This window comes from Chiloscyllium punctatum, chromosome 9, assembly GCF_047496795.1.
Source record: "Chiloscyllium punctatum isolate Juve2018m chromosome 9, sChiPun1.3, whole genome shotgun sequence".
Lineage (NCBI taxonomy): Eukaryota > Metazoa > Chordata > Chondrichthyes > Orectolobiformes > Hemiscylliidae > Chiloscyllium > Chiloscyllium punctatum.
The window spans coordinates 113710851-113729198 of record NC_092747.1 but is presented as its reverse complement, the minus strand read 5'-3'; the positions used below and the strand labels follow the sequence as shown (position 1 = coordinate 113729198).

General features: G+C 44.7%; 1 protein-coding gene across 3 annotated transcripts in view; it reads right to left on the bottom strand.

The window, feature by feature from the left end:
• The window catches only part of LOC140481625 (rho guanine nucleotide exchange factor 7-like), a 141276-nt gene extending 132237 nt beyond the window's left edge, over positions 1 to 9039 (bottom strand). The window contains exon 1 of one of the 3 annotated variants that reach the window (XM_072578112.1): positions 8484 to 9039. In XM_072578112.1, the coding sequence (XP_072434213.1) occupies positions 8484 to 8648 (165 nt within the window). In that variant the 5' untranslated portion in view covers positions 8649 to 9039. The remainder of the gene's footprint in view (positions 1 to 8483) is intronic. The other 2 variants (XM_072578113.1, XM_072578114.1) reach the window with 2 other exon arrangements.
• Positions 9040 to 18348: the final 9309 nt, after the last annotated feature.

The window sequence follows — 18348 nt, the reverse complement described above, 5'->3', positions numbered from 1 at the left end:
AGGCAGAGAACTGGAAAGAATTAAGAACTAAATTAGGAGGTTGAAGTGATATTGCCTTAGGTTTGAGTAACTGTAAAGGATTTTGCTGGGAAACCGGATGAAACAGAATGAGGTTTTGTTGGTTATTCTAAGATTTTTCTCAATTCTCATAAAAAATATAGTTTTTTTGATTAATAAACTTGCATTTTATGTTGATGAATATTGACAGCCTTACGTGAATTTGTTTAATGACTAAACAATTTGATAACCAACTTCAAAAATTAAATTTAATGACCCATCAAACCAGGTTTCACTCTGGGATCTGATTTGTCCAGTATTAACATCAGGTGCGATCACAACAATACAGATCAGGCATTATTGAAAGACAGAATAGGCTCCTGCCATTCCCATATATGAGTATCCACAAAATAGATCATGACCACAGAACTTTGATGTTAAAGGACATTACAAGCAAGAAAAAAGCACTAACAATACAATTGCCAATATCTTCAGCCCGACCCTTCATCCTCACAGCTGAACAATTACAGCCACAGTATCTCATCTTGCAAATGCTGAATCCTGCCATGCGTCAAAAATATTAGACTGAAGAATCAATTTCAAAGACCAAAAGAGCATTACAGTCAATGAAAAGGTGTAGTCACTGCCTTAATATACAAAATATTGCAGCCAATTAAGTACAACTTATCCTACAAGCAGTAACAATATGCATGACCGGCTTTTTTTTTCTTTAATTTTGCTCCCTAGATCCTTGCAAGATCAATCAAGCATTTTAATGGAATAAAACAAGAATTGACAGCCAATGATATTTTAGTGAGACAGTGGTTTAGCCAACATGGTTCAGTACACAATTCCATCATCCAAGCTAACTTGTCTGACGTCCAACATCATTTTCCCCAAAGGAAATAAATTGTCTTTTGTTTAACAGAATCCACGACTGCTCATTTTAGCGAAGCACTGGGACAAGTGCAGTCCAATAAATCAATGACTAAACTAACTGGGGTTATGGCAACACCAGATTAGCTACAGGTACTACTTTTTGTCTTGAACATCTTACACTGAACAGAAGAGTATACTTCACGTGTGCACATCTACTGAAACATCTCTCACTTTGCAATCTTCAGGTACAATCAAAATTCAACTACACACCCTGCTTTTTATTTTTATGAATAAGTGCACAGAAATGGCTGAGGTTCACATGCATGCACCTTGCAGATATGAATACTGAGATCACAAGATCAACAACAGCATCTGCAACTCATTGTTTCATGATTTATTAGAAACAAAATTAGCCTCATCAGGACTCCCAATGACTTCATGCGATACACTAGACAATGCTTCCTAAAGAGAATGAACCCATTGACTGGATGACTGCTTTAAGACAAATAGAATCCCTATCCCATCCATTGGCAAAACAGCCTTCAGGAAATATGATTCCATCTTGCCAAACCCTTATTTCCTCCACCATTCCTGCAACTCCATGAATCTCAAGTGAGTTCAAAGTTTGAATCTTCCTCCCTTTTCCAGGAGGTTCTTGACTTCTTGCCTTCCTGTACAGAATCCAAGGAAAAGTCATCTTGTGTCATCTGGCTCATCCATGATGTCAAATCTGTCTGTATCATCACATTTCTTGCTGGTTCATCAGTGCTCAGATGTTTGAAACATCTTTCAGTTTTCTGTTCCAGTTCTTCAGCCGCATGGCGTACCATACAAGCTCCTCTTTCCTATGTCACAAATCAACATTCAGCTCCTCGAGGTCTGCAGCATATGTGCAGGGAGAAAAACAGAGTTAACACCCATTTCAAGTCTGCTATGACAGTTTTTCTAGCATTGGAGCTTCTAATTTGGTGTGGCACTTTGGCTCAGTGGTTAGCACTGCTGCCTCACAGCACCAGGGTTCAATTCCAGCCTCAGGTGACTGTCTGTGTGGAGTTTGCACATTGTCCCCATGTCTGGATGGGTTTCTTCCAGGTGCTCTGGTTTCCTCCCAGAATCCAAATATGTGCAGGTTAGATGAATTCGACATGCTATATTTCCCATAGTGTTCAGGGATGTGTAGGTTAGGTGCATTAGACAGGGGTAAATATAGGATAATAGGGAGGGGAATGCATCTGGGTGGGTTACTCTTCAGAGGGTCGGTGAGGCCTCGTTGGGCCGAAGGGCCTGTTTCCATACTGCAGGGATTCTATGGTTTCCTCAGATCCTGCCAGATCTGCTGAGTTTCTCCAGTAGTCTCTGTGTTTATTTCAGATTTCCAGTATCTGCAGTATTTTGCCTTTATTCAGCTCCTCTAACTTTCGCTTCAAATTATGGAGCTCTTCACCTTCGTAAATCCTTCCTTCTGCTGTCACTCTCAAACTTTTAAATTACAGTCTCTCCAGTCATCATCTTGCCAACTTGTGACTGACCTCTTCTCTTTAACTCCACAGCTTTGCTATGTTGCACTGTATCTCACAGTGAAGGTAATAAAATAACTCACTGGAACATTGGTTTACCACCATGTCAGCTCTGTAGCTGATATTATACTTCTCTTGTTGTAACCACTAATAGCCATAGTGCAGCTTCAGACACTTCGTAAGACTATCGTTCTGTAAGCTAACATGATGAGTTTTGTAAAATAGGAAATTTAACGCCAACAATTCATTACCCAACTTTCCATCTATTCAAATGAATTAGCGGAAACTATACTAATCACCAACCATGAAACTGACCTTCACCCTGAATACCTGCAGCCATCATGTAGACATCTGCACAGAAACATGAAAATGACAATTTACCCTAGTCCTCTACTGTTTGACCAAACCAATTGTTTGACTGTTGTACACACACCAACAGAAAACAGTATCAGATGTAGCTTAATGACAACATCTCGTCTATGTCAAGTGCAGGTCAACACTAATTTGAGCTTATTCTTTTCTTACTTTGTCGTCTTAATTGAGTTTTAATGCAATATTTTACACAGAGAACAGTACAGCACAGTATAGGCCCTTCAGCCCTCGATGTTGTGCTGGTCTTTTATTCTACTCTAAGATCAGACTAACCAGATATCCTTCATTGTACTAACTTCCATGTACCTATCCAAGAGTCACTTAAATGACCCTAATGTATCTGACTCTCCGACCACTGTGGCAGTAAAGAACCTACCTCTGACAGCTCCCCAAACCTTCCTCCAAATACCTTATAATTACATCCCCACATGATAGACATTTGTCATCTTAGAACCCCTACAAAATCCTAAAGCCCTTACAGTGTGAAAACAGGCCACACCAACCCATTCCCCACCCTATTACTCTACATTTACCCCTGACTATTGCACCTAACCTCCACATCCCTGAACACAATGGGCAATTTAGCATGATCAATTCACCTAAACTGCACATCTTTGGATTGTGGAAGGAAACCCGGAGGAAACCCACGCAGACACAGGGAAAATGTGCAAATTCCATTCGTGAGATTGAAATCAAACCTGGGTCCCCTGGCGCTGTGAGGCAGCAGTGCTAACCACTGAGCTGCCGTGGGAAAAAGTCTCTGGCTATCCACTCTATCGATGCCTCTCAATATCTGGTACACCTTTATCGAGTCCCTCTAATCCTTCTTTGCTCCAATGAGAAATGCCCTAGCTCCCTCAGCCTTTCTTCATACACATGCCCTCCAATCCAGGCAGCATCCTGGGAAAGCTCCTCTGCATCGTCTCTAAAGCTTCCACATCTTTCCTATTGTTGATCTTGTGAGGTGACCAGAACTGAACACAATATTCCAAGTATGGTATAACCAAGGCTCTACAGAGCTGCAGCATAACCTCACAGCCCTTAAACTCAACCCCCCGTTAACAAAAGCCAACACCATATACCCTCTTAACAACCCTATCAACCTGGACGACAACTTTAAGGGGTCTATTGACATGAACCCCAAGATCCCTTTGTTCCTCCACATTGCCAAGACTCCTGCCTTTCACCCTGTCTTCTGCATTCAAATTTGACTTTCCAAAGTGAATGACTTCACTCTTTTCCAGGTTGAACTCCATCTGCCACTAATCAGCCCAGTTCTGTACCCTGTCAATATCTCATTGCAACTTACAATAGCCGTCCACACTATGCACAACTCCACCGACCTTTGTGTCAAGATTAGACTGGTGCTGGAAAAGCACAGCAGGTCAGGCAGCATCCGAGGAACAGGAAAGTCGATGTTCTGGGCTGGAGCCCCTTCATCAACATTCCTGATGAAGGGCTCCAGCCCTAAATGTTGATTTTCCTGCTTCTCAGATGCTGCCTGACCTAATGTGCTTTGCCAGCACCACTCTAATCTTGACTCTAATCTCCAGCATCTGCAGTGCTCACTTTCGCCTCTACCAACCTTTGTGTCATTTACTTACCCACCCTTTCACTTCCTCATTTTGTATTAGTGCGATTACTAACTTGGAAAGTCTGAGCAGGTAAATCTATATGTAAAGTTTGATGCTGAAAGCTCCCAATCAACTGTCAGACAATACTCACAGCTCTTACTAGAGTGCTATGGGTTCAAGCTGTACTACAGAGACTTTCAGTACAGCACTGAGGAGATGCTGTACTGTCAAAGGTGACACTAAACTGAAACCTCATTTACGCTATCAGGAGCAATTAAAAGATCCCACAGTGCTATTTTGAAATGATGTCAGTAGCCAACAGGAAACAGAGTAGACATAAGCAGATCATTTTTAGATGGCAAGCTGTGACTACTGGGAACATCAAAAGGATCTATGTGCATGACTTGGATATAGGGACCAAATGCTTGGCTTCTGAATTTGCCGATGACACCAAGATAGAGAGAAAGCGTACAGTGTGCAAAGGGAGAGAGACAGGTTAAGTGAGTGGGCAAAAATCTGGCAGATGGAGCATAATGTGAAAAAAGGTGAATTTGCCCAATTCGTCATGAAAAACAGAGAAGTCGTATGCAATTTAAATTGATAATTTGCAGAACTCTGCGATACAAAAGCATCTAGATGTCCTGGCATACTAATCACAAAATGCTAGTCTTCAAATACAGCAAATTATTAAGAAAGCGAATGAAATGATATTCTTTATTGCAAGGGAATACAGAATTAAGGAAGCAATACCATAGCTGTACAAGGCCTTGATCAAATCACATCTAGAGCATTTGCCAGTTTTGGTAACCTTATTTGATAAAATTATTTTTAGGTCATTACATGTGAAGCAATTCAGAGAAGATTCAGTCGACTCATTCCTGGCATGAAAGGTTTAACTTATGAATTAAAGTTAGATGCTTTGGGCCTTACCTCTGAAATTTAAAAGAATGAGACAACCACCTGATGAAGGAGCAGCGCTCTGAAAGCCAGTGCTTCCAATTAAACCTGTTGGACTATAATTTGGTGTTGTATGATTTTTAACTTAAAAGAATGAGACGTTGTCTAATTGAAGCTAATAAGATCCTGAAGGATCTTGATAAGATGGATAAAGGAGAATGTTTCCACTTGTCCCCTTTAGGGGACACTGCTTAAAAACAGGAAGCCTCCATATTTAGATGGATAGGAGGAATAAAGTCAGAGAATTGTTAGTTTGTAATGTACTCTTCCTTAGAAAACAGTGGATGTTGGGTCATCAAACTTAATCAAGACTGAGTTAGATTAATTTTTAATAGTCAAGGGAGTCACTCAGATCACCCATGACTCTTTTGAATGGTGGATTGGGTTCTGAATGACCTACTCTTGCTGCTACGTCCAATGTTCAGAAGAGATAGATTCTACACTCCATTAGCCAAGTTAATGCTTAGCTCTCAATCAAGTATAAAGAAAAAAACTATAAGAACATAAGAACTAGGAGCAGGACTAGGCCGTCTGGCCCATCGATCCTGCTCCGCCATTCAATAAGATCATGGCTGACCTTTTCATGGCCTCAGCTCCACTTACCCACCCTCTCACCATAACCCTTGATTCCTTTATTGTTCAAAAAAAACAACTATCTTAACTTTAAAACATTTACTGAAATAGCATCAACTACTTCACTGGGCAAGGAATTCCATAGATTCACAACCCTCTGAGTGAAGGTGTTCCTTCTCAAATCAGTCCTAAATCTGCTGCCTCTATTTTTGAGGTTATACCCTCTTGTCCTAATTTCACCTGCCAGTGGAAACATTCTCTCTACTTCTATCTTATCTATTCCCTTCATAATTTTATACATTTCTATAAGATGCCCCCTCAATCTTCTAAAATTGCAAATTGGCTTCCATGTTCCCTACGTTACAAGTGTGGCCACACTTGAAACATTCTTCATTGGTTGAAATGTCCTGTTGTGATTGTGAAAGTGAAGGTTATGAAAGGTAGTACAGAAGTACAATAAAGTCTTTCTTCCTCAGGACAGGTCAATGAAATGGTAAATAATCATTTTTATATCTTGTACTAAAAGATATAGGCCATTTAATAGAACAATATGATTAAAATAATTTGGTTTCACTTGGTCATTAGGCAACAAGTGTTCTCCTCCAAGTTCATCAGTGGGCACTGATGCTCAGTACCACAGTTGAATGGATTCCAAGCTCTCTTATTAGATAGCTATCCAACTCAACAAGTCAGAAATCTCAAACATTTCATTTGACAGATAAGCAAAATCTATTCATTAAAAATACCTTGAGACTACGCAATTTTGTGGTCATGTAACATAGACCCAAATGTTATGGATTATTGGCAGTCAGGTGATACAGGGACAAAAAGAGATCAGTCAGCCTCTAAATTCAATTTTAGCTAATCTGAATCTCACACCATCTACCTATTTTTCTCAATATCCTTATCCAACAAAAATCAAATCAAAAGAGAGAAAATCAAAGGTTAGATTTTAGATTAATGATCTTCCATCAGCGTAGATGATGCCAGACCACTGTCTACTTGAAATACTTTCTGTTTTTGTTTCATATTTCCAGCATCTGCAGTATTTCACTCTTGAAAAAAATATTCCATCCCAGCCTTGAAATTTAATACTGACCTCCATGCACAACATCTTTTTGGAGAGAGTTCTAGCTTTTGTGTGAAATGCTGCTGGTCATCACCCCTGAATGGCCCAGTTCTGATCCTAGGGTTACGCCCCCTTGTTCTGAACTTCTCCAGAAGAAATAGTTTATCTCATCCTGCTCACAGTGAGACACCCAAAGGGTGTGAAAACTTTGTATAAATGTAGGTTAGTATATTTTCAGTTCTTTAATTGCCTTAAATATATCTATATTACATCACTCTCATAATCACAATCATAAAACCCTGTAAACTTAATCTCTTATATTCAATGGAGCAGAAGCCAAAGTTGCAAAGCTCCAGGAGCAGAAGATGCAATGTTACAGACAGCTCCCTCTCCATCCTCTACCTTCTAGGTAGGGACAGTGTTCATGAGTCCCAGCGAGGGAACCAAGAGAAAACTGGTACAACGTTACACGCCCCAGGGGAGGAGAGAACCCTCATAGAATGACATCCCCAATGGTGGTTGGGAGCTTTACAGAGTCTGAGGAGGGTGGTAGGGTGATGGGGGATTCACTTTGTCGCCAGATTTTGGGTGTTTGGCGGGAGGGAGGTATACAGTGCAGGGTTAGAGATATGGAAAGGGTGATGAGTACAGAACCTCAGTGTTAATGATAATGAACTTGTGGGGTACAGGCTCCTAGTATAGGATGTACTTGGGGTAAGGGAAGGGGTTAAGGACTGCAGGAGGGGAATCAGATGTCCTTCCATACATTGACAGCATTGACCCCATGACACGCCATCATGAGAAGGTAGGATATAGGCTCCCAGATTGGGGGTATGGGTGCATGGTGCTAAGGGTGGACAAGGGAATCGGGGGATAGAGATCCCAGAGGTGGGAAAGGAAAGGGGATGATGCTGGAAGTAGAATTGCCATTCTTGATTGGGAGTGGGATGTGGATGGCAGAGTCCAGATCCCCTGGGATGAGGGTGGGAGTGGAGTGGACTGAACGGATACAGATCCCTGGGGAGTGGAGTGTAAGGTTCAAGGTCTCATGGGATGGGGGGTGGGGTGGACTGGACTGAACAGGTACAGATCCCTGGGGAATGGAGTGGGAGGGTCAAGGTCTCATGGGATAGGGGCGGGAGTGGAGTGGAGTGGACTGAACAGGCACAGATCGCTGGGGAGTGGGGTGAAAGGGTCAAACTCATGGGATGGGGATGGGGATGGGGGTGGGGATGGGGGTGGGGGTGGGGGTGAGGGTGGACTGGACTGAACAGGTACAGATCCCTGGGGAGTGGGATGTAAGGGTCAATCTCATGGGGTGGGGGTGGGTGGACTGAACAGGTACAGATCCCTGGGGAGTGGAGTGGGAGGGTCAAGATCTCAGGGGATAGGGGTGCCAATGGCAAGGAGTAGAGGGATATTTCGCTCGAGTGGGGTAGGGGTATACACGGACACCCTGGGACTGGGGTAGAGGATGGAGACACAACCCCCTGGAGTGGGGATTTTTTTTGGGGGGGGCGGAATCACCTCGGCAGGTTTACTTACCCTATCGATGGATCCGGGCACTAGCCGCTCCAGGAGGCGGCACAAGACCACCCCGTCCCTCAGGGAGCTCTGCAGGAAAGCCTCGGGGTCCGACACGGTTTTCTTGGGGGAGTCTAGGACCCCGAGGGTAATCAGCCAAGTCACCGTCTGCTCAGCGGAGCTCATCGCCACCGATCCCCATTCACCGAGAGCGCGGCGATCCGAGCCTTGGGCCCCGGGACAACAGTCCCCTGCCTGCTACCCCGGGCCCCGGGACGATCCCGGTCCGGGTCCCGGTCCCCGCGGTTCACTGCTTCCCGAGGTGCCGGCTCCGAGCCCGCAAGCCCGGCATCACTCGGTACCGACAGAGCGGTGTGTCCGGGGGGTGGGAGGGTGGTAATGCCCGGTCCCGGGGCTGGGGCTGGGGCTGGGGCTGGGGCTCTGCCTGCCGCACCCCCTCCCTCTCCGCTCTCCGTCCTCCGTCCCCCGTCCCCCGGGCGGGTCTCTTTGTTTCTCCGGGACGATCGCGGCTCCGAACCTGCCGCCCACCGCCGCCGCTCAGACTGAGCCCGGAGCCGGCTCCTGCCGCCCTCTAGTGCCGCCCGGGACCCAGCAACAGAGGAGGGCCCGGACACCCCGACAATTACCCCCAACCCCGACAATTACCCCCTTCCCTGACAATTACCCCCAACCCCGACAATTACCCCAAACCCCGACAATTACCCCCTTCCCTGACAATTACCCCCTTCCCTGACAATTACCCCCGACCCCGACAATTACCCCCTTCCCTGACAATTACCCCCTACCCCGACAATTACCCCCGACCCCGACAATTACTCCCTTCCCTGACAATTACCCCCAACCCCGACAATTACCCCAAACCCCGACAATTATCCCTTCCCCACAATTACCCCCTTCCCGCCAATTACCCCCTTCCCTGACAATTACCCCCTTCCCCGACAATTACCCCCTTCCCAAACAATACACCTTCCCCGATAATTGCCCCCTTCCCCGACCATTACCCGCCCACCCCAACCCCGACAATGCACCCCTACCCTGGCAATTACCCACATCCCCGACAATACCCCCTTCCCCGACAAGTGCCCCTTCTCCTACAGTACCTCCTACCCTGACAATTACCCCATACCCCCACAATTAGTCACTAACCCCCACAATTACCCCCACCCTCCACTACCCCAACAATATCCGTGATCTTGACAATACCCCCCACCCCAACAATACACCCCCTACCCCAGCAATACCCCTTCCCTGACAATTACCCCTAATCCCAACAATATGCCTTTTCCCCGACAACACCCCCTACCCCCACAATTATCCCCACTCTCCACAATGACCACCACCCCCACAATTATTGCCTCCCACCCCCCCACAATTACTCCCCCACCCCGACAATTACACTCACTCCAACAAATATCCCAACCTCAACAAGTATGCCCCCACCCAACAACCACTATCCCCAACGGGGCAATTACCCACCCACCCCCACTGCAACACCCAAACATTATCCACACCCCTACAGTTACCACCCAACCTGACAATTACCCCCTCCCCACCTGACATCTACCCAACTTTCCTCATCTTCACCCTGACAATTATCCCCACCCAGACATCAACCTCACCCAATAATTATCCATTCCAACACCAAGATGATCACTCCACCCCAAAATGAACACAAACCCCCAACCAGACAACTACCCGCTTGGAAAAAAAAATCCCATCTTGGACAAATACCCCCATGCAGACAACTACCCCCAAAAGAACTAAATCCCTCAATCCATTAATTAAACCTCCCAAATTCCACCCCAAACAACTACCCATATCTGGATATCTCATTCCATACTTGCCCTCACCCAAACATCTAACACACCCCACATCCCACTCACACAAACCCTTAGTAGTCTCAATGGGCTGAATGACTTACTGCTAATCCTATGCTTTATGGACAACTCTCCACACTACCTTTCGAACTCAGTTAAACATCTCCCTTCACCATCTCCACAACAAAAACCCTGATCATCTTTCTCCTCACCTTCCCCAAACTCCTCCCAGTCATCACTCTCACCCTTGACCCTCCAAACCCCTGAACAATTGCGCTCCCCTCCCAAACCCCCATATATCTCTCTCTTCCCCTTCCCAATCCCCACCACCATGCCTGCTCTGCAACCCAAACCCCCAGACAGGTTCATCAGTTAGATCTGAGACAAGTGCTAGTTCTTTTCCTGATCTCATTAAGAAGCGTTGTTTGTGCAGTTGTGAGTTTAAAGTTACCAATATAAAGGGTAGAAAGAACAATTCAATAAACTTGATACTTTTAGGTTGGCATCAAACTTCTGGATTGCTGTAAATACTCAACTGGCTCAATGTCATGGAGTTTGTCCTTGGGGCAATTATGAACAAGGAATGAGTGCAATTTGCCACAATGGAATAAGGTTGTAGATGAGTGTGTAGAATTAGAATCAGGAGCTGTATGAGATAACTTTGGTCTTCCCAATGCCTGGTTGGAGTAGGCTAGAGAACAATTGTGTTACGCATGTTATGTTTGAAGGAGTTTTCATTTTTAAAGAACATCCTTCATTACACTTGAGAAGTTGGTGGTGAGCTGTCTTCTTGAGCTGCTAAAGTCCATGGTGGTAGGTACACCTACAGTGCTATCAGACATTGAGTTCCAGGACTTTGACTCAGGAACACTGAAGAAATGGCAATAAAGTTCCAGATCAAGATCGCGTGTGGCTTCTAGTGATTTGCAAGCATGTTGCTCTTGTGCATCCGCTGCCCTTATTCTTCCACATATTGCAGGTTTGAAAGGTGCTGTGAAAGGAGTCTGAGAATATTATGTAGATGGTACACTCTGATGTCACAGTACATTGGTGGTGAAAAGAATGATGGTAGATGGGGTGCCAAGCAGGCAGCTGCTTTGTCAAACTTCTTGATTGTTGTTGGAGTTGCACATATCCAGTCAAATGGAGAGCATTCCATTAGACTTCTAACTTGTGCTATGTAGAACAGCTAAAGGAAGTCAGGAGATGAGTTACTATCCAGGGAATTCCTAGCCTATCGAGGAGAAAGTGAGGACTGCGGATGCTGGAGATCATAGCTGAAAATGTGTTGCTGAAGAAGGGCTTATGCCCGAAACGTCGATTCTCCTGCTCCTTGGATGCTGCCTGACCTGCTGCGCTTTTCCAGCAACACATTTTCAATTCCTAGCCTATGACCTGCTCATGTTGACACTATTTATATGGCTTGTCCAGTTAAGCTTCAGATCAATGGTAACTCATAGGTTGTTGATTTTGCAGGACTCAGCAATGGTAATGTCATTGAACATCAAAGATTAATGGTCAGATTCTTTCTTGTTAGAGACAGCCATTGCCTAAGACTTTTGTGGTGTAAATGTTTATCCACCCAAGCCTGAAGTGGTGGACATGTCTTTCCACATATTTATGTGGGCTGCTTCAGCAAATTGTGAATGATGCTGAACATTGTGCAATCATAGCAAACATCCCCACTTCTGACCTTTGATGGAGGGAAGCAGCTGATGTATTTATATTATTGTGGGGTTTTTTTTTGATTTTCAGGTGTTCCTTTTTCAGTCTCACAAACTCTTTCATTAGGTGATGCAGTGACTTAATAACAATACCTTCTATATTTATGTTGATATACAGAGGATTTAGATTCACACACAAACAGAATTTGAATTTTTAGGAGTATCCCGAATATCACCATTCCATTAAAGTTTAAGGACACTTAAAGAAGATATTACTTTCTTAGACACCACAGTTTTTAAATTGGCACAAGATGTAAATTAGCAATAAATATTCTTTCAAAATAAAACTGATCCACATCTATCCAGAAAAAGCCACCAACTGAAACATGCTTTCTCCGGATTGATGGTATGGTGGCTCAGGGGTTAGCACTGCTGCCTCACAGCGCCAGGGATTCAGGTTTGATTCCAGCCTTGGGTGACTGTGTGAAGTTTACATGTTCTCCCCATGCCTGCATGGGTTTCCTCCCATGGTCCAAAGATGTGCAGGTTAGGTGGATTGGCCATGGTAAATGCAGAGTTACAAGGATAGGGTAGAGACTGGGGCTGGGTGAGATGCTCTTCAGAGGGTGATGTGGACTCAATGGGCCAGATGACCTCCTTCTGCACTGTAGGGAATGTATGGTGAGGTCACAGGTAAACAATTGCATGTCTCTAACAGGACCATTGCACCTCAAGTAATTCTTATTAAGTAAAACACTTGGGGATGTGATGGAAAAAGTGAGGACTGCAGATGCTGGAGTACCAGAGTTGAAAAATGTGGTGCTGGAAAGACAGAGCAGGCCAGGCAGCATCCGAGGAGCAGGAGAATCGACATTTCGGGCATAAGCCCTTCTTCAGGACTGAGGCTGGTGTGCCAAGCGAGCTGAACCCACAGCTACCTAGATTACACCTCCTCCCACCCTGCCCCCTGTAAACCCACAGCTACCTAGATTACACCTCCTCCCACCCCGCCCCCTGTAAAAATGCCATCCCATATTCCCAATTCCTCCGCCTCCACCGCATCTGCTCCCAGGAGGACCAATCCCACTACTGAACAACTCAAATGGCCTCCTTCTTCAAAGACTGCAATTTCCCCTCCAACGTGGTTGACAACGCTCTCCACCGCATCTCCTCCACTTCCTGCTCCTCCGCCCTTGAACCCCGCCTCACCAATCGCCACCAGGACAGAACCCCATTGGTCCTCACCTACCATCCCACCAACCTCTGGATACATCATATCATCCTTCGTCATTTCCGCCACCTCCAGACAGACCCCACCACCAGGGATATATTTCCCTCTCCACCCCTATCAGCATTCAGGAAAGACCACTCCCTCCGCGACTCCCTTGTCAGGTCCACATCCCCCACCAACCCAACCTCCACTCCCGGCACCTTCCCCTGCAACCACAAGAAGTGCAAAACTTGCGTCCACACCTCCCCCTTCACCTCCCTCCAAGGCCCCAATGGATCCTTCTCTATCCATCACAAATTCACCTGCACCTCCACACACATCATTTACTGTATCCACTGCACCCGATGTCGTCTCCTCTACATTGGGGAGACAGACCGCCTACTTGCGGAACGTTTCAGGGACCACCTCTGGGACACCCGCACCAACCAACCCAACTGCCCCGTGGCTGAACACTTTAACTCCCCATCCCACTCCACCAATGACGTGCAGATCCTTGGCCTCCTCCATCGCCAGACCCTGGCCACATGACGCCTGGAGGAAGAGCGCCTCATCTTCCACTGAGGAACCCTCAACCACACGGGATGAATGTAGATTTCTCCAGCTTCCTCATTTTCCCTCCCCCCACCTTATCTCAGTCCCAACCCTCAGATTCAGCACCGCCCTCTTGACCTGCAATCTTCTTCCCGACCTCTCCGCCCCACCCCCTCTCTAGCCTATCACCCTCACCCTCACCTCCTTCCACCTATCGTATTCCCAGCACCCCTCCCCGAAATTCCCTTCCCCCTACCTTTTATCTCAACCTACTTGGCACACCAGCCTCATTTCTGAAGAAGGGCTTGTGCCCGAAACGTCGATTCTCCTACTCCTCGGATGCTGCCTGGCCTGCTGTGTTTTTCCAGCACCACATGTTTCAACTTGGGGATGTGATAACATGCAAATGTAAATCTTTGTGAAATTAAACAATTTACTCAATGTTTATTCCAATCACTTTGTTATGAAGTTGAAGGTGTGTACTGTACCTTTATGAGGGTGAAAGCTGTTTTGCACTGAGATGTGACTGACTAGCAGTCTCAGAATGTTCTAGAAAATTGAAAAATATATAATATTTGGCTGTGAAACAAATACTTGACATTTTGTTGCTATGTTGACAACCATTCAAATTTAACCAATCAGTTTAAATTATGCCCTAGAATACTAAAACCAATCAATTTTGAATGTACTGTTTTGATAACATCAAACCAATGAGAAAATCCGATGTTTGGGGTATAAAGAAGCCAACATTTTGAGAGTTAGCCAGAATGAGACAACTGCCATCGCTAGAGCAACTGTCAGCAACATACTCTCTATCTAAGGTACCATTTTCATAGGAAACATCTTTGCAACAAAAGATTGAAGACGACCCTGTGTGGTTTTGAACTTAAGTTGATATAATTTTAACATAGGTTTTTTTAATCAGAACAGTATATTGTTAGAGAGATGAAGGTAGATAATAAGCAGTTAAGAGAAAGTGGCATAGAGTTGTAAATACTGGTTGTTTAATGTTCACTTTTAGAGTTTGCATTAACAGATTATGAGGTGTGGGGAGCTTTTCTGGGTGTTTGGTTTAATTAGCAGAAGGGTTTACTGCCATGTCTTAACAATCTCCATTCCATGTAGTAGCTACTGACCTTCTGCAACCTTAAAGTTTCCAAAATATTGCAAGGAATTTGTCATTTGATAAATGTCAAGTAACATTTCTACCATACAAGTCCTAGGCTATGGCTATCTCTAACAAGACAGAAGCTGAACATTCATCCTTGATGTTCAATGGTATTACCACCACTGAATCTTTCAAAATCAACAATCCTGAAGATTAGCATTGTCAGGAAAACAGTGTCTACATAGAGTGATACAGCATAGATACAGATCCTTCGGTCCAACCAGTCCATGCTGAATATAATCCCAAACTAAACCAGTCCCACCTGCCTGCTCCTGGCCTATATCTTAGATTAGATTACTTACAGTGTGGAAACAGGCCCTTCGGCCTGACAAGTCCACACCGCCCCGCCGAAGCGCAACCACCCATACCCCTACATTTACCCCTTACCTAACACTACGGGCAATTTAGCATGGCCAATTCGCCTGACCTGCACATCTTTGGACTGTGGGAGGAAACCAGAGCACCCGGAGGAAACCCACACAGACACAGGGAGAATGTGCAAACTCCACACAGTCAGTCGCCTGAGGCGGGAATTGAACCCAGGTCTCTGGCGCTGTGAGGCAGCAGTGCTAACCACTGTGCCACCGTGCCACCCTCTCCAAACATTTCCTATTAATGTATCTGTCCAAATATCTTTTAAACATTAGATTCGTATCGACTTCCACCATTTTCTCAGGAAGTTCATTCCACGCACAAACCACCCTGTGTGTAAAAAAAAAATTGACTTTCATTTTTTTTAAAATCTCTCTCCTTTCAACTTAAAAATGTGCTCCTCACTCTTGAAATCTCCCATCCTAGGGAAAAACATTTACATAATCAAACCTCTCATCATTTCATAAACTTCTATCAGATTGCTTTTCAACCTTCTACACTCTGGTAAAAAAAGACCCAGCCTTTCTTTATAACTTATACCTTCCATTGGCAGCAACATCCTGGTAAATCTCAAACAGGTCAGACACAAGGAATTCCCCGAGTAATTTGTTTTGTTTTGATATTCCCATTGAGGAGAGTATTTCTTTATTCAAATGTTTAAAAAAAATGTTTGTCCCCTTAGCATTTCACATCTTTTCCAACCTTTGGAAACTCATCCCCACAACGCATGCGCACACACCCCACTACTGAGAAACATCTCCCATAGGCACACTGGCTTTTCTCACTGAGCTCAGTCTGGCTACCATACTTTCTATCCTGTCCATTTGCTCTCTCCTTATTGACTGCTGCCACTGACCTCATTCATTCAATTGCTTGCAGATTAGATTAGATTCCCTACACTGTGAAAACAGGCCCTTTGGCCCAACAAGTCTACACCGACCCTCCTAAGAGTAACCCACCCAGACCCATTTCCGTCTGACTAGTGCACCTAACACTATGGGTAATTTAGCATGGCAAATTCACCTGATCTGCGCATCTTTGGATTGTGGGAGGAAACTGGAGCACCCGGAGGAAACCCTCACAGACACGGGGAAACTGCAAATTCCGAGGCTGGAATGGAACCTGGGTCCCTGGTGCTGTGAGGCAGCAGAGCTAACCACTGAGCTACCATGCTTCCCCAAATTCTCCCCAACATTTGCTGCTGTTAGGCTCACTTTGAACTTATCAGCACAAGCATTGGAGAGAAGCAACCTGTGATTGAAGGAACAGTTCCCAACTATTTCCTTCCATTCTATCTACAGGGGTATTCTTTCTCTGACTGATCAAGCCCATGAAGGCTTTCCTAAGCATTTTGGGATATCCAGACCAGATTCACGCACCACCCCGATGTATTTGATTGCTGCCTCCAATGTCCACAACCAACTTCCTTTATGTTATGGAGCTCTCCAATCTGAATTGTCCTGTTTCCTATTACAAACTTACAAGTTAGAGCAAGAGAAGCCATTCATCCTTTCAAACCTGCTGTGGCAGTCAATAAGATCATGAACGATCTGTTTCTGTTCTGAATTCCAAATTCCCATCCATCCCCAATGACCTATGATTCCCCTGCCTGTCAATATTCTTTGCCTTAAAATCCTCCATTGTTTTCTGTGACACAAAATTCCAAAGCTACACAAAATTCCAAAGCTGCACACACATTTCTATCCTAAAAGGCCAAAAATTGTGACCTCAATCTTTATAAGTGCCCCATCCTCCCAATCTGAAAAAGACCTGATTTTTTATGCAATTTCTTTTCTGCTGGTTTGACTCCAATTTTGTTAGCACTTCTCAACACCATATTCAGTTAAATGCTGCCTTGATGGCAATCATAGCCCAGACCATCACAGGAGCCAACCTTCCATCCATGGACTCCATTTACATAGCTAGCTGCTGTAGAAAGGCTGCCAACATCATCAAGGACCCATTGCACCCTGGTGACGCTCTCCTACAACCTCTTCCATCAGGCACAAGATACAGAAGTAGGAACACTTGCACCAGCGGGTTTAGGAACAACTTCTGCCCGGCTGTTATTAGTCTAATGAGTGGACTCTCTAGCCTCAAATAATGCTGATCTTGCTAACACTGATCTCACCTAGCAGATGCCTTGTGCAATGTAACCTGTCTACTTCTGTCTAAGTCTTTTTAATCTGTACTTCCTTGCTTACTATGATCTGATTGGACTGCTCGTAAACAAAGCGTTTCACTGTACTTGATATATGACAATAAATCAATCAATCAATCTCTCCACACCCCTTGAGTTCAGGTCTTTTATCTATTTTTGGACAAAGGCTGTAATGAGATCAAGGGCTCAACGTTCCTGGCAAAATTCAAACTGAACATCAATGATCAGGTTATTGCTGAGTAAGGTAAAAACAAGGACTGCGGATGCTGGAAACCAGATTCCACATTAGAGTGGTGCTGGAAAAGCACAGCAGTTCAGGCAGCATCCTATTGCTGAGTAAATGCTACTTGAAAGCATTTTTGCTGTTCCCGTTCAACTATACTGGAACAGCTTGGTGAAGAATGTGGCTAATTCTGGAGGATGGCCTTCAGTACTGTTAACAGAATGTTGTCAGGACTGGTATCCTTTTTAGCATTCAGCTCCTCCAACTATTTCTTGGTGTCATGTGGAGTGAATCAACTTGGCCGAAGACTGACATCTGTGATGCTGGGGACCTCAGGAGATGGAACCTCCACTCAGCATGTATGGCTGAAGACTGTTGCAAATGCTTCAGCCTAATCTTTCTCTCAGTACCAACACCACATGACAACAAAGTACATTTCAATTAACCTATACGTCAATTGGTGTTTGTTTGGTCTTGCTGTGTGGGGCTTGGTTGTCACATTTCCAGACGTTATGATCGTAATTTTATTCTAAAAGCACCTCATTGGCTGTAAAGAACATTGTGATATATCCTGAGTGGGTGAAAGGCAATATATAAATGTAAATTCTTCCTTGGAGGTGCAGTCGGATTCATGAAAATTGTGAAAGACTCCATTCAGGGTAATGTTAATAGACTGTTTCATTTAGATGCTACATTAT